The following is a 16,337-nucleotide window of genomic DNA, read 5'->3' on the forward strand; positions in this document are numbered from 1 at the left end:
TTTGTAATTTAAGAGGTATCCACCCAGACCCTGAACTATTTCTACACAAAAAGAAGATCCCTGTCGTGAATACTACTAAATTTTTAGGCCTCACCCTAGATTCCAAATTTAATTTTCTACCCCATTAAACATACTTAGAGTACTAAGCCATACGGACTGTGAAGCTGATAGGGATACCTTGCTGCTGCTATTTCGAAGTTTAATCCGATCCAAGTTGGATTATGGATCCATAATATATGGAGAAGCATGGAAATCTTATCTAAAAATACTGGAACCCATACAAAATGCTGCCCTGCGTCTCTGTCTCGATGCGTTTCGTACATCACCTTTCCCAAGTCTCCATGTGGAGGCTGGAGAACTCCCCATGGACATAAGAATGAAAAAGCTTGCAATGCAAGCTAAAATTCAACCCCACGAACCCTGCTTTCGACTCCATATTTAACCCTATAGATGTAGAATTATACAGTCGAAGGCCTAACGTCATACAGCCGTTGGGCCTTCAAATGAGAGAACCCATCCAAAATTTAACCCCACCCATCGACCAAATCTCTAAAATAGAAATCCCACAGAACCCTCCTTGGTTGATGAATAAACCCAAATTAAATTTATCCCTCCTTAATTTCAAAAAAGAAAACACAGACCCAAGCATACTACAAGTTACTTTAGGGAACTGCAGGAGAGCTACGGAGATTGTGGCATCATTTACACTGACGGATCCAAAATGGATAGAAAGGTCGCGTTTGCCTGCTCCTTTTGGAACAAAACAATTTCCTGTAGGTTTCCCGATGGATGCTCCATCTTTACGGCCGAATTACATGCAATATCGCTTGCACCTATGGCATCAGAAAGGAAAAAATGTATAATCTGCTCCGACTCCAAATCTGCATTGCAGGCTTTGGGGCGGATGAAGACTGACATTCCATTGGTACGTAAGAGCCTAAAGCTGTTGGACCAAATAACAGTCGACCATAGGAATGTCAACTTCATCTGGGTCTCCTCCCATGTTGGCATTGAGGGAAACGAAGCCGCAGACAGAAGCAAAGAGAGCCCTAAATCACGCGGTGTCACGAACCCAAATTCCCTGTGCGGACCTGAGACAAAGTATTTGCTCTGCCACCTATCTAGAGTGGCAGGATCGGTGGGAGGCTGAGACCCACAACAAACTCATACAGGTTGTGGCGGATGTCAGGTGGTGGCCTACTTCTAAGGGTCTGACATGGCATGGTAGCACGACCATGTCCAAACTTGGGATTGGCATCAAAAAGGAGAAAATTTATCATATGCTCGGACTCCAAATCTGTATTGCAAGCTTTGGGGCGGATGAAGACTGACATCCCACTGGTACATAAGAGCCTGAAGCTGTTGGACCAAATAACAGCCGACCGTAGGGATGACCCCTTCATCTGGGTCCCCTCCCATGTTGGCATTGAGGGAAACAAAGCCAGAGAAGCAAAGAGAGCCCTAAATCATGCGGTGTCAGGAACCAAAATTCCCTGCTCGGACCTGAGACAAAGTATTGCCTCTGCCACCTATCGAGAGTGGCAGAACCGACGGGAGGCTGAGACTCACAATAAACTCAACCAGATTGTGGCGGATGTCAGGTGGCGGCCCTCATTTAAGGGTCTGACCAGGCGTGTTAGCACGACCATGTCCAGACTTAGGATTGGCCACACCTACATCACGCACTCTTTTGTGCTGAAGAGAGACTAGCCCCCACTTTGTGAGTACTGTGACTCTCGCCTCACCGTGGAACATATCCTCGTTGATTGCCCCAGATACCAGGAACCAGGGAGAAATATTTTAGAGCCACTAATTTAAAATTACTATTTGATAATGTCGACCCTGGGAAAGTACTGGGAGGTGGGGTTGTCTACAAAGATTTGATTTGTGAAATTGTGAACATATAATATTTTCAAAAGATTTTTACTAAATTATTTTTTTTCCGGGAAGAGGGGCTATCTACGAAGATCTGATTTATAAATTTGTGAACATGTACTATTTACATTAGATTTTTACCAAATAATAAAATTTTTATTACCTTTACTATTTTAACTGTGAATAGACCTTGGTTTTAATGATATGACTGTATAGAATCTGGCCCTTGTTGTTTAGAGAGAGAGTAGTCCTTAAGGGACTGCAGGCACGACATGGCCTAAATTGTGTCTATGTGCCTAAAATAAAAATGAAATGAAATCAGGTTGTGGCGGATGTCAGGTGGCGGCCAACATCTAAGGGTCTTACAAGGCATGGTAGCACGACCATGTCCAAACTTAGGATATGCCACACCTACATCACTCACTCCTTTGTGCTGAAAAGAGAGGAGCCCCCACTTTGTGAGTACTGTGACTCTCGCCTCACTGTGGAACATATCCTCATTGATTGACCCAGATACCAGGATATTAGGGGAAATTTTTTAGAGCGCACAACTTAAAAACACTGTTCGATAGTGTTGACCCTGCGAAGGTACTAGGCTTTGTCCTGGAGGTGGGGTTGTCTACGAAGATTTGATTTGTGAAATTGTGAACATATAATATTTTCAAAAGAATTTTACTAAATTATTATTTTTTTTACTATTATTACTATTTTATCTGTGAATAGACCTTACTGTTTTATGATTTAACTGTATGGAATTAAACTCTGGTAATATGAAGGGAGAGTAATCCTTGATGGATTACGGGCACGACATGGTCTTTATTGTGCCGATGTGCCAAAAACTCAAAACTCTGCTTTTGAGCTAACCGCAGCGGCTGACGTTGACCCTAGTGATGCCACCTAACGTAGAAAATAAGCTCAATGTATGTTATTATGGTTCAACAAAAGAAAAAACAGACGGGAGTTGTTTTTTTTTTGTCAAGGGGGGGGGGGGGGGAAATATAATCTGATTGCACTTGTAACACCAATCCTAGTGACCCCATAATACTAGCTTATACTTGTTTACATTTCAGCAATATCCTGACCATGACAAAGGTCTAATTTTGATGGGAGATATTAATGTCAACACATTAAAAGATTTGGATGCTGCTGAGAAGGTACTAAATCATTAACACTGTCAATGTTAATTTACTATACTGTTAATGCAGATTTTGTCTATACATTTTAATGTTACCAGTATCAGTAGGCCTATATACAATGCTAGTGTTATAGTAATTGTGCCAACATTGTATCTTCACTAGTATTGTTTCTTGTGCGCCCCGAGGCATAACGTTAAACTGCGCTCCTCTTACCTCAGCACTTTTGGAGTTAAAAGTGCCCTACTTCTTTTCTATCATTGTGTCTTTTTCTCAGTCTGCCTTCACTGATCATCACTCTGTCTTCTTATCTTTAAAATCTCACTACGTCCTAGACCTGTCCGTTTGCCGTGGACTGCGACGGGTAAAAGGGGGGGGGGGGATAAAGAGATCCTGGTGTTTGAGTAAGTTTATATCTGGGGATAAACCACCACAACACAATACTTTGGCTCCAAGTTCCCCTAGACTTGAGGCCCAGATGGCCCGCTCTGGGTCAACCGGATGGTCATGCCGAGCTACCAGCATAGGTCTTCGATCTATGCTGGAGGGCGGTGGCTGGAGGGTCAATCAGGGATCTGCTGTATCGGACACATGCCCGATGCAGCAGCTGAGTATAGCACCTTTGTAGCCCTGGTGGGCTCATTCTGGAAATCCGAATGGCCCGTCCCCTTGTTGGACTAGATGGCGGTTCGGGAGCACAGGTGCCGAACTAATAAGAATATATATATGGATAAGAAAACACCCCAAAAAATACTTGCCTCAGACCTATTTCTGGGCAAGAGACGTCGTATTGAGGCAAAAAAGGAGGAGACCACAAAAAGCTGTGCTACCTGGCCATAACTTTTGGTGGTCAGGTGCACAGAGGAGGGGAAAAGCCTGACAAAAATGAGCCATTTTCTTATCTACGCGGTAGATAGTGGGAGAGCCCAAGAGTGTATCTAAGTTACACAAGTCAATGGAACTTCTTGTAGAAGTTGACAGTAAGATACACTATAATGGGCTTTTACGAACACTATAATGGGCTTTTACGATGCAGAAGAATCTGTGATCTCCAAGTGGAAGTCATGCCACACAAGAGTTTGAACACCAGCAGAGGTGTTATCAGCTCTAGAGAGACCTACTGGAATGTTCCGAGAAGGAAATAGTGGAGGGCATTGAAGGAGTAACCCATGCCCGGCGCATTACCAGGCCAAAACCGCCACTATTATCCTCACATTCGGAACTAGGACACCGCCAGAGTATGTAAAGGCTGGATACCTACGAGTTCCAGTGAGGCCCTACATATCTAACCCCATGAGGTGCTTCAAGTGCCAGGGTTATGGACACGGCAGTATGCAAGAGGAACACTGTGTGTGCCAGATGTGCTGGAAAGGGTCATGAGGACAAGGGCTGCACAGCCCAGTTCAAATGCCCAAGCTGCCACGCTGGCCACTCAGCCTACTCCAAGGACTGCTCTGTGTGGAAACAGGAGGTTGCCGTGCAGGAGTACAATGCAAGAAATGGATTTACCTTCAGCCAGGTGAAATCTGCTGTATCGGCCCTACCTAAGGGCCAACTCGGCTTTACAAAGACCTACGCCCAGGCTGCGGCTAAGACAGGAAGATCCATAGCCACACAGACGGACACGTTGACCCCACCACCCCCTCCTCCTCCTCCAACTCAGAAGAAAACACCTCCGAAGAGACAAGAAAGCCCTGTTGTCATGCTAAAGAACGGGTTCTCTGTTCTCGCTGATGAGAGCATGGAGACTGAGCAGCATGTCAAAACCAACACTCTGGGAGAACCCGGAGACATTATGTCTGACAAAGGTTCTCCTCAGAGAACCCAGCTAGACAACCCAACCTCTAATCAAAGCGGAGAGGATGCCCGAGGTAAGGGAGGAGGAAATAACCTCCGCTGTAACCAGAGAGAAAGACTTCCCCCAAAAGAGGGTTGTCCTCCTCTCCATCCAAACCCAAGAATAAAAATACAAAGGTCACTGGAATAAAGGGAAACCCCTCCGGGGCCTCCCAAGGCCTAATAGCTCCAAGTAGGTAATTAGAATAAGCCATGGACTCCAGAATTGAACTGTAGAGGCCTCAAGTCCAATTATGAGGAAATGCAGCTACTGATGGACTCTGATACTCCTGTAGCTGTCTGCTTATAGGAAACATTTCTGAAAGATATCTTCAACTTCCGAAGCTACAGTGCTTACAGTAAGAATATTGAGGATTCAGAGAGTGCTTCAGGTGAAGTTTGTATCCTTGTGAAGCACAGCGTCCTCCATGAGAGGGTAGAACTACAGACCACACTACAGGCAGGCCGTAGCAGCTAGGATAACCCTACACAAGATTATCACTTGCTGCAGCATGTATCTACCACCAGGCGCTCCATTAAACCCAACAGACATGGAGGACCTATTGAAACACTCGGCCTTATATAATCCTTTGGGATTTCAATGCCCATAACACTATGTGGGGATCCAACAATACTGACACAAGAGGTCGTATGCTGGAGGATATTTTCCTCCAACATGATTTATGCATACTTGATGCATCAACGACCTACTTGCACCCAGGAACTGGATCACTCACATGCATTGACCTCACCGTATGCGTCCATGCAATTCTGGACGACTTTAAATGGTCAGTAAGCAATGATCTACGGGGAAGTGATCACTTCCCAATTATCATTACTAACAATCTCCCCTCATTGGGACGACCTCAGCGGTGGAAACTGAATAAGGCGGATTGGGAACAATTCCAAAAAAAAATGCTCCGAGGATATCATAGAAAATATTCTTGATGAACAGAACCCAGCTGATATCTTTGCTAGCAAGCTAATTGATATTGCTCAGAAAGTTGTTTCCCTAACCTCCGCAATCCAAAACGGCCTAGCAAACCATGGTTTGATACAGCTTGCAAAAGTGCTATTGGCGATAGGAAAAAACGATAGGCTGCATTTATAAAGAATCCTACCCAGGAAAACCTAAAGCTATTGAAGATAGCTAGAGCAAAGGCTAGACAAACCATACGGTCAGCCGAAACGAATTCCTGGAGAAATTTTGTCGACAGTCTGGATGCCAGAACTTCTGCTAGAGCGGTTTGGAAGGCAGTAAGGCGGATCAAAGGGGAAGAATCAAATGCAATAGGGCATTTGAAAAACCAAGGACGATATGTTACGTCCCCCAGAGATATAGCTGACTGCCTTGCATCCTCAATAGCAGATAAATCATCCACTGCACACTACACGCCAGAGTTCCAAAAAGTCAAAACCAGAGAGGAAAGACACCCCATTGATTTCAGATCTGAGAACAATGAAGATTATAACAAACCGTTCTCGCTTGAGGAACTGAAGGACTCGTTGGACAAATCACATGACACAGCGCCAGGAGAAGATAAAATCCATTATCAGTTTCTCAAGCATCTTCCCGAACCCTTACTGGCGGCCCTGCTAAAAATCTATAACTGTATGTGGCAAACAGGCGCTTTCCCAAACAGCTGGAGGAAAACCACAGTTATACCGATACCCAAATAGGGAAGAGATGGGCCTGACCCAGCTAACTGTCGACCAATAGCACTAACAAGCTGCATCTGCAAAACCATGGAAAGGATGATAAACAGTAGGCTGGTTTGGTACGTTGAGAGAAATAAAGTAAACTACCAATGCGGATTCCGGCAGGGGCGAACAGCTGACCATCTGGTAAGGCTGGATGCTTACATTAGAAATGCATTACTTAGACGAGAACATCTAGTAGCAGTTTTTTTCGACATAGAAGAAGCCTACTATACAACCTGGAAACATGGCATTCTACGTGACCTGGCGCTTATGGGGCTTAAGGGACACCTTCCGTGCTTTGTAAGAGAATTCCTAAAAGACCGGAAATTTCAGGTTCGAGTGGGCGACTCCGCTTCTGACAATTATGACCAGGTGTACCCTAGGGCAGCATTCTTTCAGTCACCCTGTTTAACATTAAAATAAACAGCATAGAGTGCTCTCTGTATGTTGATGATTTTGTCATTTTTACATATGGGAAAAACATGAATACTTTAGAAAGAAAATTACAGTTAGATCTATGTTTAAACAAAATTCAAAATTGGGCAAACGATAATGGTTTAAATTTTCGGACTCCAAAACAGTTAGTATCCATTTTTGTAATTTAATGGGAATCCACACAGACCCTGAACTATTTATACACAAAAAGAAGATCCCTGTCGTGAATACTACTAAATTTTTAGGCCTCACCCTAGATTCCAAATTTAATTTTCTACCCCACCTTAAGTCATTAAACATACTTAGAGAACTCAGCCATACGGACTGTGAAGCTGATAGGGATACCTTGCTGCTGCTATTTCGAAGTTTAATCCGATCCAAGTTGGATTATGGATCCATAATATATGAAGGAGCTAGGAAATCTTATCTAAAAATACTGGAACCCATACAAAATGCTGCCCTGCGTCTCTGTCTTGGCGCGTTTCTTACATCACCAATCCCTAGTCTCCACGTGGAGGCTGGAGAACTCCCCATGGACATAAGAATGAAATGCAATGCAGTATATAGTCAAGCTAAAATCCAACCCCACGAACCCTGCTTTCGACTCCATATTTAACCCTTCAGATGTAGAACTATACAGTCGAATGCCTAACGGCATACAGCCTTTGGGCCTTCGAATGAGAGAACCCATCCAAAATTTAACCCCACCCATCGACTAAATCTCTAAAATAGAAATCCCACAGAACCCTCCTTGGTGGATGAATAAACTCAAATTAAATTTATCCCTCCTTAATTTCAAAAAAGGAAAATACAGATCCAAGCTTGCTTCATCTATACGGCCGAATTACATGCAATATCGCTTGCACTAATGGCCGTCAAAGAATCAGAAAGGAGAAAATTTATCATATCTGCATTGCAAGCTTTGGGGCGGATGAAGACTGACATAGAGCCTAAAGCTTTTGGACCAAATAACAGCTGACCATAGGGATGTCACCTTCATGTGGATCCCCTCTTATGTTGGCATAGAGGGTAACGAAACCGCAGACAGAGAAGCAAAGAGAGACCTAAATCATGCGGTGTCAGGATCCCCAATTCCCTGCTCGGACCTGAGACAAAGTATTCCTCTGCCACCTATCGAGAGTGGCAGGACCGATGGGAGTCTGAGACCCACAACAAACTCAGACAGGTTGTGGCGGATGTCAGGTGGCGACCCACATCTAAGTTTCTGACAAGGTAGCACGACCATGTCCAGGCTTAAGATTGGCCACACCTACATGACGCACTGCTTTGTGCTGAAGAGAGAGGAGTCCCCACTTTGTGAGTACTGTGACTTTTATCTCACTTTGGAACATATCCTCATTGATTGCCCCAGATACCAGGCTATTAGGGGAAAATTTTTTTAGAGCGCACTATTCGATTGTGTCGACCCTGGGAAGGTACTGGGCTTTGTCCCGGAGGTGGGGTTGTCTACGAAGATTTGATTTGTGAAATTGTGAACATATAATATTTACAAAAGATTTTCTAATTTATTAGATTTGTACTAACTTTACTATTTTAACTGTGAATAGACCTTGCTTTTAATGATTTAACTGTATGGAATTTAGCTCTGGTGATATGAATGGAGCGTAATCCTTCAAGGATTACGGGCACGTTATGGCCTAAAATGTGCCGATGTGCCAAAAAAACTCAAAAGCTAAAAAAAAAATTGTTTCTTTTTATGTCTGTAAATAATTATATGCATGCATTGTGTATCATTCTTGGATGCTTGAATCGAACTTTTCTACTCATCCAATGGTCATCAAATTTTGCATACACGTTAATGATCAATGACAATAAATGAATCAATTTTAAAAAATCAAACAATTTGGTATTAATTAACTAATTTTTTAAAAAGTATAATATATATAAAAAAAAATGAACTCATTTTGGAAACATTAATGACAAAATGAGCGATGAGGAAACCACTACCAATCCGATAAATACATACATGTTCTGTTAGTTCCAAATGTCATAGTACATGTTGATTTAAATAGAAAGTCTCTTAGTTCCCCTAGTTCCGAGAACTGTTGCTCACTTCCAGTCGTTTTACATTGCAGCTTTCTTTTACGATAATGAAAGGTTTTTAAACCAACATAACATTTGACCTCGATCGACCCGATCTTGCCAAAAATATGAGAATCTTTGTCTTATTTATATACGTATACCTTGAGTCGTTTTCAAAATAAAATTAGTATATATATATATATATATATATATATATATATATATATATATATATATATATATATATATATATATATATATATATATATATATATATATATATATATAACAAGAATCGCTAGTTTAAGCGTAAAGGATTTTATCAAAGACTATATGTATATTCGTCAATTATTTAAAATAAAACAATTTTGTAATAGATTTGTTATTGTCTAAATCACCATTTTTTACAATTGATAATTTCTTTTACGAAAAAACATTGACCCACACTATGAGTATAGTGTAAAGGTAATACAAGCGTTGAAAAAAATAATAGTTTTTAAAAATATCAAGGCTACAAAAGACAGTTTGTGTGGAAACACAAACTCAAAATCGGCCCCCGAAGTGGTCCACCCAGGCAGGCTTCAATATTTTCAGAAAGAACATCCGAATGAAATTATATCAAAGACAAATGAGAGATAAGATTGGAGAAAGAAGGCTAACTGATCTTATGTAGTGCCCCAACGGTCCCGCAGATCAAAGGATAGGTGAATGTGAATGTAAATTTAGATGTGAACCTGGCCTAACTAGTTCCCCTTTCAGACCTTGTGGTCTATAGGGCAGATGATGTAAAGTTTATCTGTTTTTGTGGCCTACGGTTAACGAGGGTGTCATGTAGCCAGCACAACGACCAACCGCCTTTACTTTTCCCAAATTAATGTCAGGTACCCATTAGAGCTGAGTGGCCTCAGAGGCGCCCAAAGATTCCAAAGTTGAAAATCCCAGTCTTCACCAGGATTCGAACCCGGGACACCCGGTTCGGAAGCCAAGCGATTTACCGCTCAATCTCTTATTCGAATCCTAAAAAAATTCCGCAATAATAAAATAGTTCAGGAAAATGAAGTTTACAAGATTACTATTCGTTTTAAATTAGGCCTAGGCCTGATTTTAAAAATTAGATTTTTCGCTTTCAAAAAAAAAAAAAGTAGCCGTTGCATCAGAACTTTGAATGGTCTAAAATATTGTGATGTCGGATTTTCAATATCTTTTGTAGTTTACGAGATCTAAACGGGACGGACGGACAGACGGACAGACATTTCGCACAAAACTAATAGCGTCTTTTCCCCTTTCGGGGGCCGTTAAAAACAATGCCAAGATTAAAATGAACGCAATAAAAAGTATACACAAAAAAAAAAGTGTTGGGTTTGAATTTCACTTAAACTCATACCTAACTTTTTTTTTTTACAAAATGCGTGGCAGTACTGTGGAATATGTTGTGATAGATTTTGGGAGCCACACTGTTTATGAGTAGACAATCATATATAGTTAGATCTCTAGAAGGGCTCCGAGTGCATGACTTGAATTGCGTGAAGCTTATTGGCAAGACACCATGTATTAATGTAATGGAGGAAATGAAAAGACTACGATAGTTAGAGTCAAATACAAAAAAATTAATGTTAAGATTACATAAAAAAACTTTATGTATATTTATCAGTTATAAATAAAAGTTTGTAATGGATTTTGTAATGAACATTGTCTTAATTACCACTTTCACAAGTACAAAAATATTATTAATTTAAATAATATAATCGTAGACAATCATAATACATCATTATTAAAACGCGCTATAAAGTAGACAATTTAAAAAAGAAAAATATCGGGTGTGAGCTTCTCTTAAACTCTTACTCAACACATTTTTCGTCTTCTTTTTAAGCGTGTTTTTTTTTTTTTTACTTTTTATTATTATTATTATTTTTTTTCTAATTCTTAATAGAACTTCAACAGTATTCTAAGTAGAAATCCAAGAAACAGCCAAGCTATGCACAATTTGTGTGTTGTTTATGTGGAAAGAGGAGACTTGCTTCAGGCTGAGAAATGTCTTCAGCAAACCCAAGAGCTTGATCCTACTGCTGAATACATTCAGAACCACTTAAGAATTGTCCGCAACAAAATATCTGAGGTAACATTATTTTTCAGCAACTGGTACTTTAATTGTATTTCACTTGCCTCTACAGTTTGTATCCAACTATGTGTCTCTACAGTGCATGGGGAGCTTCAGCCTCTCTCACAACTTCCTTTTTTTTTTTTTTGTGGACGAAGTTTATTTATTTATTTTTTTTTTTTTTTTATTGTTTTTCATGTAACAAATAGTTGTCAAGGATATGTCTAGATTAACTGTTACATTATTTGTTTGTGGGTTTTAATTATACACTATCTTGAACATTCTGTCAGTCACCAAGTGGGATGTTTGTCAGAGACATTTACTTCATTTTTTTTTAACCTTAACATTTCTCTGTTGTCCTCAATATGAGGCCCATCCCTTCCTGTATTAGTTTTCTTACTGTTCTTTCTTTTGCCAGTCTCTTTTCCTTTTTCTTTGTATTGTGGGTGATCCTTAGTGTGTCTTTGTTCTTCTGCATTCTCCTTATTATGTTGGAGGGTTCCGATGACTAGTCGGTAGGGTTCCGATAAACTGCTCTGCGGTTTCCAGGACAGACAGTTTTTCGTGTACTTTTTCTTATAGATGGATGTTTTGGAGCCAGAGTCTCGTTTTGGGACTCTCTATTATGTATGCAGCTTTGAAGGACATTGTCTGCTTTTTTTGGTGACACTTCACAAGAGCTATTTCACTAGTCCCGATATTCAGCTTCAGAACATGTGTTGTTTCATTCTGTTTCTGAGTGTTGTTTCTGTTGGGATAGCTTATAGTAGGCAGTAGCTTTGTTGTTGTTTTTTGGTAAATCTTATATCAACTCACTCTGTCTGTTGGGACTGACATTCTCGGGCAACCTTTCCGGCTCCCCCTCAACGGAGTGAAAAGCTACTTAAGTACCTTGGTGTAACTTTAGATCGTAAACTAAAAATGTGTGAGCACATCCAGGATGTTGTAAGAAAGGCCTCAGGGAAACTTTGCATTGTGCAGAAGCTGGCATCCACGAAGTGGGGAGCCCGAGCAGACATGCTCCGATCACTGTATTTAGGAGCAGTCCGATCACAGATAGACTACAGCCTACCTGTGCAGATTTATGGCTCTAGGACTGCTCTTGAACTTGATAAAATACAGTCCCAAGCACTAAGGTTTGTCTGTGAAACCTTTAGGACAAGTCCAGTAAATGCGGCTGAAATAATGGCTAATGTAGGTCCACTAAACCTTAGGAGGGAAAGGTCAGTACTGACCAGCTTTGAGCGGTATAAAAGGCTGGATGAATACCTCCCAGCTAGAAAACTAGTGGATGGTTGGAGATGCAGAAGACGTATTCAGATGCAGTCTTTTATGCATCATGCCACTAGACTATCTGATAAAGCTGGCCTCTACACCAACCGACAAAACATTCAATGCTTTAATCCCCTTCCCCCCCCCCTGGTGTCGCTCAACAACCCCATACATACATTTGAAACTAGTAGACCCTAATGCCACTAAGCAAAGTCGTTCATCTAACGACCTTCAAATTCTAGCATTCATGCCACTATCTGAAAAATCTGGCCTCTCCACCAACCGACAAAACATTCAACGTTTACATCCCCTTCCCCTTGGTGTCGCCCAACGCCCCCAGACATACGTTTGAAACTAGTAGACCCTAATGCCACTAAGCAAAGTCGTTCATCTAACGACCTTCAAATTCTAGCATTGGAGACCATTAATACCTTCAAGTCTAGTGCTATTTTTGCATACACTGATGGGTCGGCATCGATAGATTCTGGAAGAGCAGGCTATAGAGCCTACATCGACTTTCTTGGCTCTCACTCAGTCAAAATCTTTGGACCATGTGGTAGTGTTTGCAGTTTCGATGCGGAGACCATGGCAGTCTGTGAAGTCTTAAAAGTCATTGACTTTCAACTCGGCGAGGGACATTTGAGGGCAACACAGATTGTTGTGGTCACTGACTCAAAATCTGTACTACAGGCTTTGCAAAGCCCCGGACCATGGCCTCCCAATATCGACACTGTCATCATGGCTTCACACAACATAAAACAACGCTATGGCACCCCTGTAATAATGCAGTGGGAAACCAAAAATTCTCGACCTGTATGGGGACATTTATGCACTACGCAAGACAGCAGGGTTTCTGTCCAGGGCTTTTGCAAGAGAGGATTTGAGCCTCTCAAGCCCTCACTCTAATGGAGTTTGATGATGATGATGATGATGATACAATTTTAGTACTTGTTATTTCTCCCAAATCCATTCTTGGATCCAATAGAAACTTTACATAATTCATTCTTGTACCTAACAAAACATGAATCAAATAAAAAAACAGTTTTAAACAATTAGATTGTTACTTATTTAATTATTTAATTATTTTGTTTGGTATCAAAATAGGGAAATTGGCCATGGTCGAAATACATTATAAATTAAATTGAGAAGCCGGAGAAAAGTCATGAGTGCATGCTTGTGTCGTGGGCGCATAATGGAGCGTGTGTTATCAAATAAGTCAAAAGTCTATGTCGGAGTACGATGTGCAGTTTAAAAGAAAACAAAATTAGGGTTCCATAGAGCGAAAAGTGAGAGAGAGAAAGATAGAACAGGAAATAGAGAGCGGGACGTAAAATTTCATTGCAACAGATATACTAATTCACGGGCTGAAAAAAGTATGTTAGGTTGATCGTTAAAGTGTAGCCCGTTTATTACAATTCCAAATAAGAAAAAAAAATTAAAAAGCTTTTATTAAGCGTGTTTGTATCAATTAGTTTCGATCAGTCATGTAATTAACATAGTTATAGATCTAGAATAACAATAAAAAATCATTTATAAAAATAAAAAATAGGGGGAACGACCTGAATTCGAACTCATGGCTCTAGCCAAAAACAGTAACCTAGAGGAGAGCTTATGAAAAGGGAAGATAGTTGTTGTGCGCTTCCGCGGTGATGAGTAATTGAACTATAAACACTCAAAGGAGGTAACACCGAACTCAATGCTGGAACAGCAACACCGACGAAAGGCCAACAATCGATAAAAGGAGTCGACGCTGGTGTTAAACAACAAACACTTTTAATACTCAATGCGGAAACCGACGGATGTTCTCTATTACTAGCCGTCTATAGAATTCTTCTTATTCCTAGTGTAAATGAGAAAGCGTCCTGATTCTAGCGTCTCTTAGAGCGTTCTTACTTTCACTTCATTTGTCACTAAGTAAAACTTCCCCCTTATTCCCGAAACAAATACCTAATTCCTAATCATAATCATAACAACTCCTCCCCCTCCCGCTAAAAACAAATGCCTGTCTGTTATCTAACGTCATAGTTATACATTATGCAAGGGGCAAACTGTATGGGAAACATAAAAGACAACACATCTTGATTCCGGTTTCAACTTTACCTCCAGTGTCCCAAAATCAAGTTCATATGCACCCCTACTTCACTCAGGTGTTACTAAGTGATACTGTCCAATGTGATGTCTCACAAGTGACCGCAGACGTAGTTCGTTTGCGCTGATACTATAGGTGTGTCTAGCTATGGTCAATTCATGTTCCAATGGTTACACCGCTTTCCACCACACGTCAGGAGAGACATTTCACCTAGTACAATAAATTAACATTTATCACTACTCGTTCTTCCACTACACGCCTAACGTTTTTTAAGGCATTTACAAGTGTATTTAATTTTTTTCTCTCCACTTGCTTGTCCCATCGCGACCTGCGTCCCGAGACAGATTTCTTCTCTTTCTTCTACTCTCTTTCTTTTCAGGTCTGTTATTATCGTTGAAATCATGGTGGCAATCGTTTTCACATTTGTCATCCTTATGGTAGGACTCGATATCGTTGAGGCGTCCCAAGACATGACGTGAAACTGCGCTCCTCTTTCCTTAGCACTTTTGGAGCTCAAAAGTGCCCTACTTCCTTTCTATCATTGTGTCTGCCTCCTCTTTTTCTCAGTCTGCCTTCATTGACCATCACTCTGTCTCCTTATCTTTAAAACCTCCCTATGTCTTAGAGCAGTCCGTTTGCCGTGGACTGCGACGGGTAAAGGGGGGGGGGATAAAGAGATCCTGGTCTTTGAGTAGGCGTATATCTGATGATAAACCACCATAACACAAATCTATAACTGTGTGTGGCAAACAGGCGCTTTCCCAAACAGCTGGAGGAAAGCCACAGTTATACCTATACCTAAACCGGGAAGAGATGGATCTGACCCAGCTAACTATCGACCAATAGCACTCACACGCTGCATTTGCAAAACCATGGAAAGGATGATAAACAATAGGCTGGTCTGATACCTTGGCGGATTGGTTGGCGCTCACGAGCTAGGCTCTAACTAGCCCGTTCCCTGGTGCGCTGGTGGAGAAATTCACCGCGAAAAATGGTAGTTCCAATACTGTGAATGTCAAAAAACGTGCGCCACCCCACTCCTGCCCTGCAGGAAACTTATATGCCAAACTGTGTTGGTGATTGCTGGGGCAGATTTTTCCTTGCCCTTTGTATAGGCCATACACGCTGCTACATTAGAGCAGTAACTAAGGCCGCCAACGGCCTTAACCATACATCTATGACAAGTACAGACACGGAAAAAAGCGGGCACGAGCAGACCCGAACAGGCTCTGCGCCCCGGGTAGTGGGCGACAGGCCTGGGCACGAAAAGTCCACTACTGGTCGCCCCGCGACCTCGATGAGGGGGAATTTGTCAAGTCGTGATAAATGGACTAAAATTCCTCCACCAAAGTCCTCTTCTCAACGAACACTGCATTCCTACCTCCTTCGGAGGCCGATTCGAACAAGGTTGATGGAAGTCAGCCACAACCTCCTGTCGATAAAGATACACGACAGGCAAATATGACTGGAAGCGAAACAGTGACGAGAGCCTCCGGCTCTCAAACAACCCAACCATACACTAGTGGGATCCAACCCACCCCAGGGACTAAGCCCTTAAACACTAGGTCCCTCCTGATTTTACAATTAAACATCTGTGGGGTAATACCCAAGATGTTAGAGCTCTCAAAACTCCTCCACGAGAGGGCAATAGATGTGGCATAACTACAAGAGACACTAACTGGCAAGCGTAATGCCAGTATCACCGGTTATACTGAATTTAAGTGCAAGTGCACCTACGTACGTAACAATCGGGTTACTACACAAGTCCCCGGTCCACGAGTGCACGGACGTACCGACGCCATCACCCTCGAGATACACAAACTAGGGCGCAAACTCACGGTAACTAATTTGTACA

At 41.6% G+C, this 16,337-nt stretch overlaps 1 protein-coding gene across 4 annotated transcripts in view; it reads left to right on the forward strand.

Moving 5' to 3' along the window:
• The window catches only part of LOC106060865 (protein O-mannosyl-transferase TMTC3-like), a 162,037-nt gene that overhangs the window by 122,590 nt on the left and 23,110 nt on the right, over positions 1–16,337 (forward strand). For all 4 annotated transcript variants that reach the window (XM_056033756.1, XM_056033754.1, XM_056033753.1 and 1 more), the window contains exons 20-21: positions 2,946–3,029; positions 10,954–11,139. In XM_056033756.1, the coding sequence (XP_055889731.1) occupies positions 2,946–3,029; positions 10,954–11,139 (270 nt within the window). The remainder of the gene's footprint in view (positions 1–2,945; positions 3,030–10,953; positions 11,140–16,337) is intronic.

This window comes from Biomphalaria glabrata, chromosome 6 (assembly GCF_947242115.1).
Source record: "Biomphalaria glabrata chromosome 6, xgBioGlab47.1, whole genome shotgun sequence".
NCBI lineage: Eukaryota > Metazoa > Mollusca > Gastropoda > Planorbidae > Biomphalaria > Biomphalaria glabrata.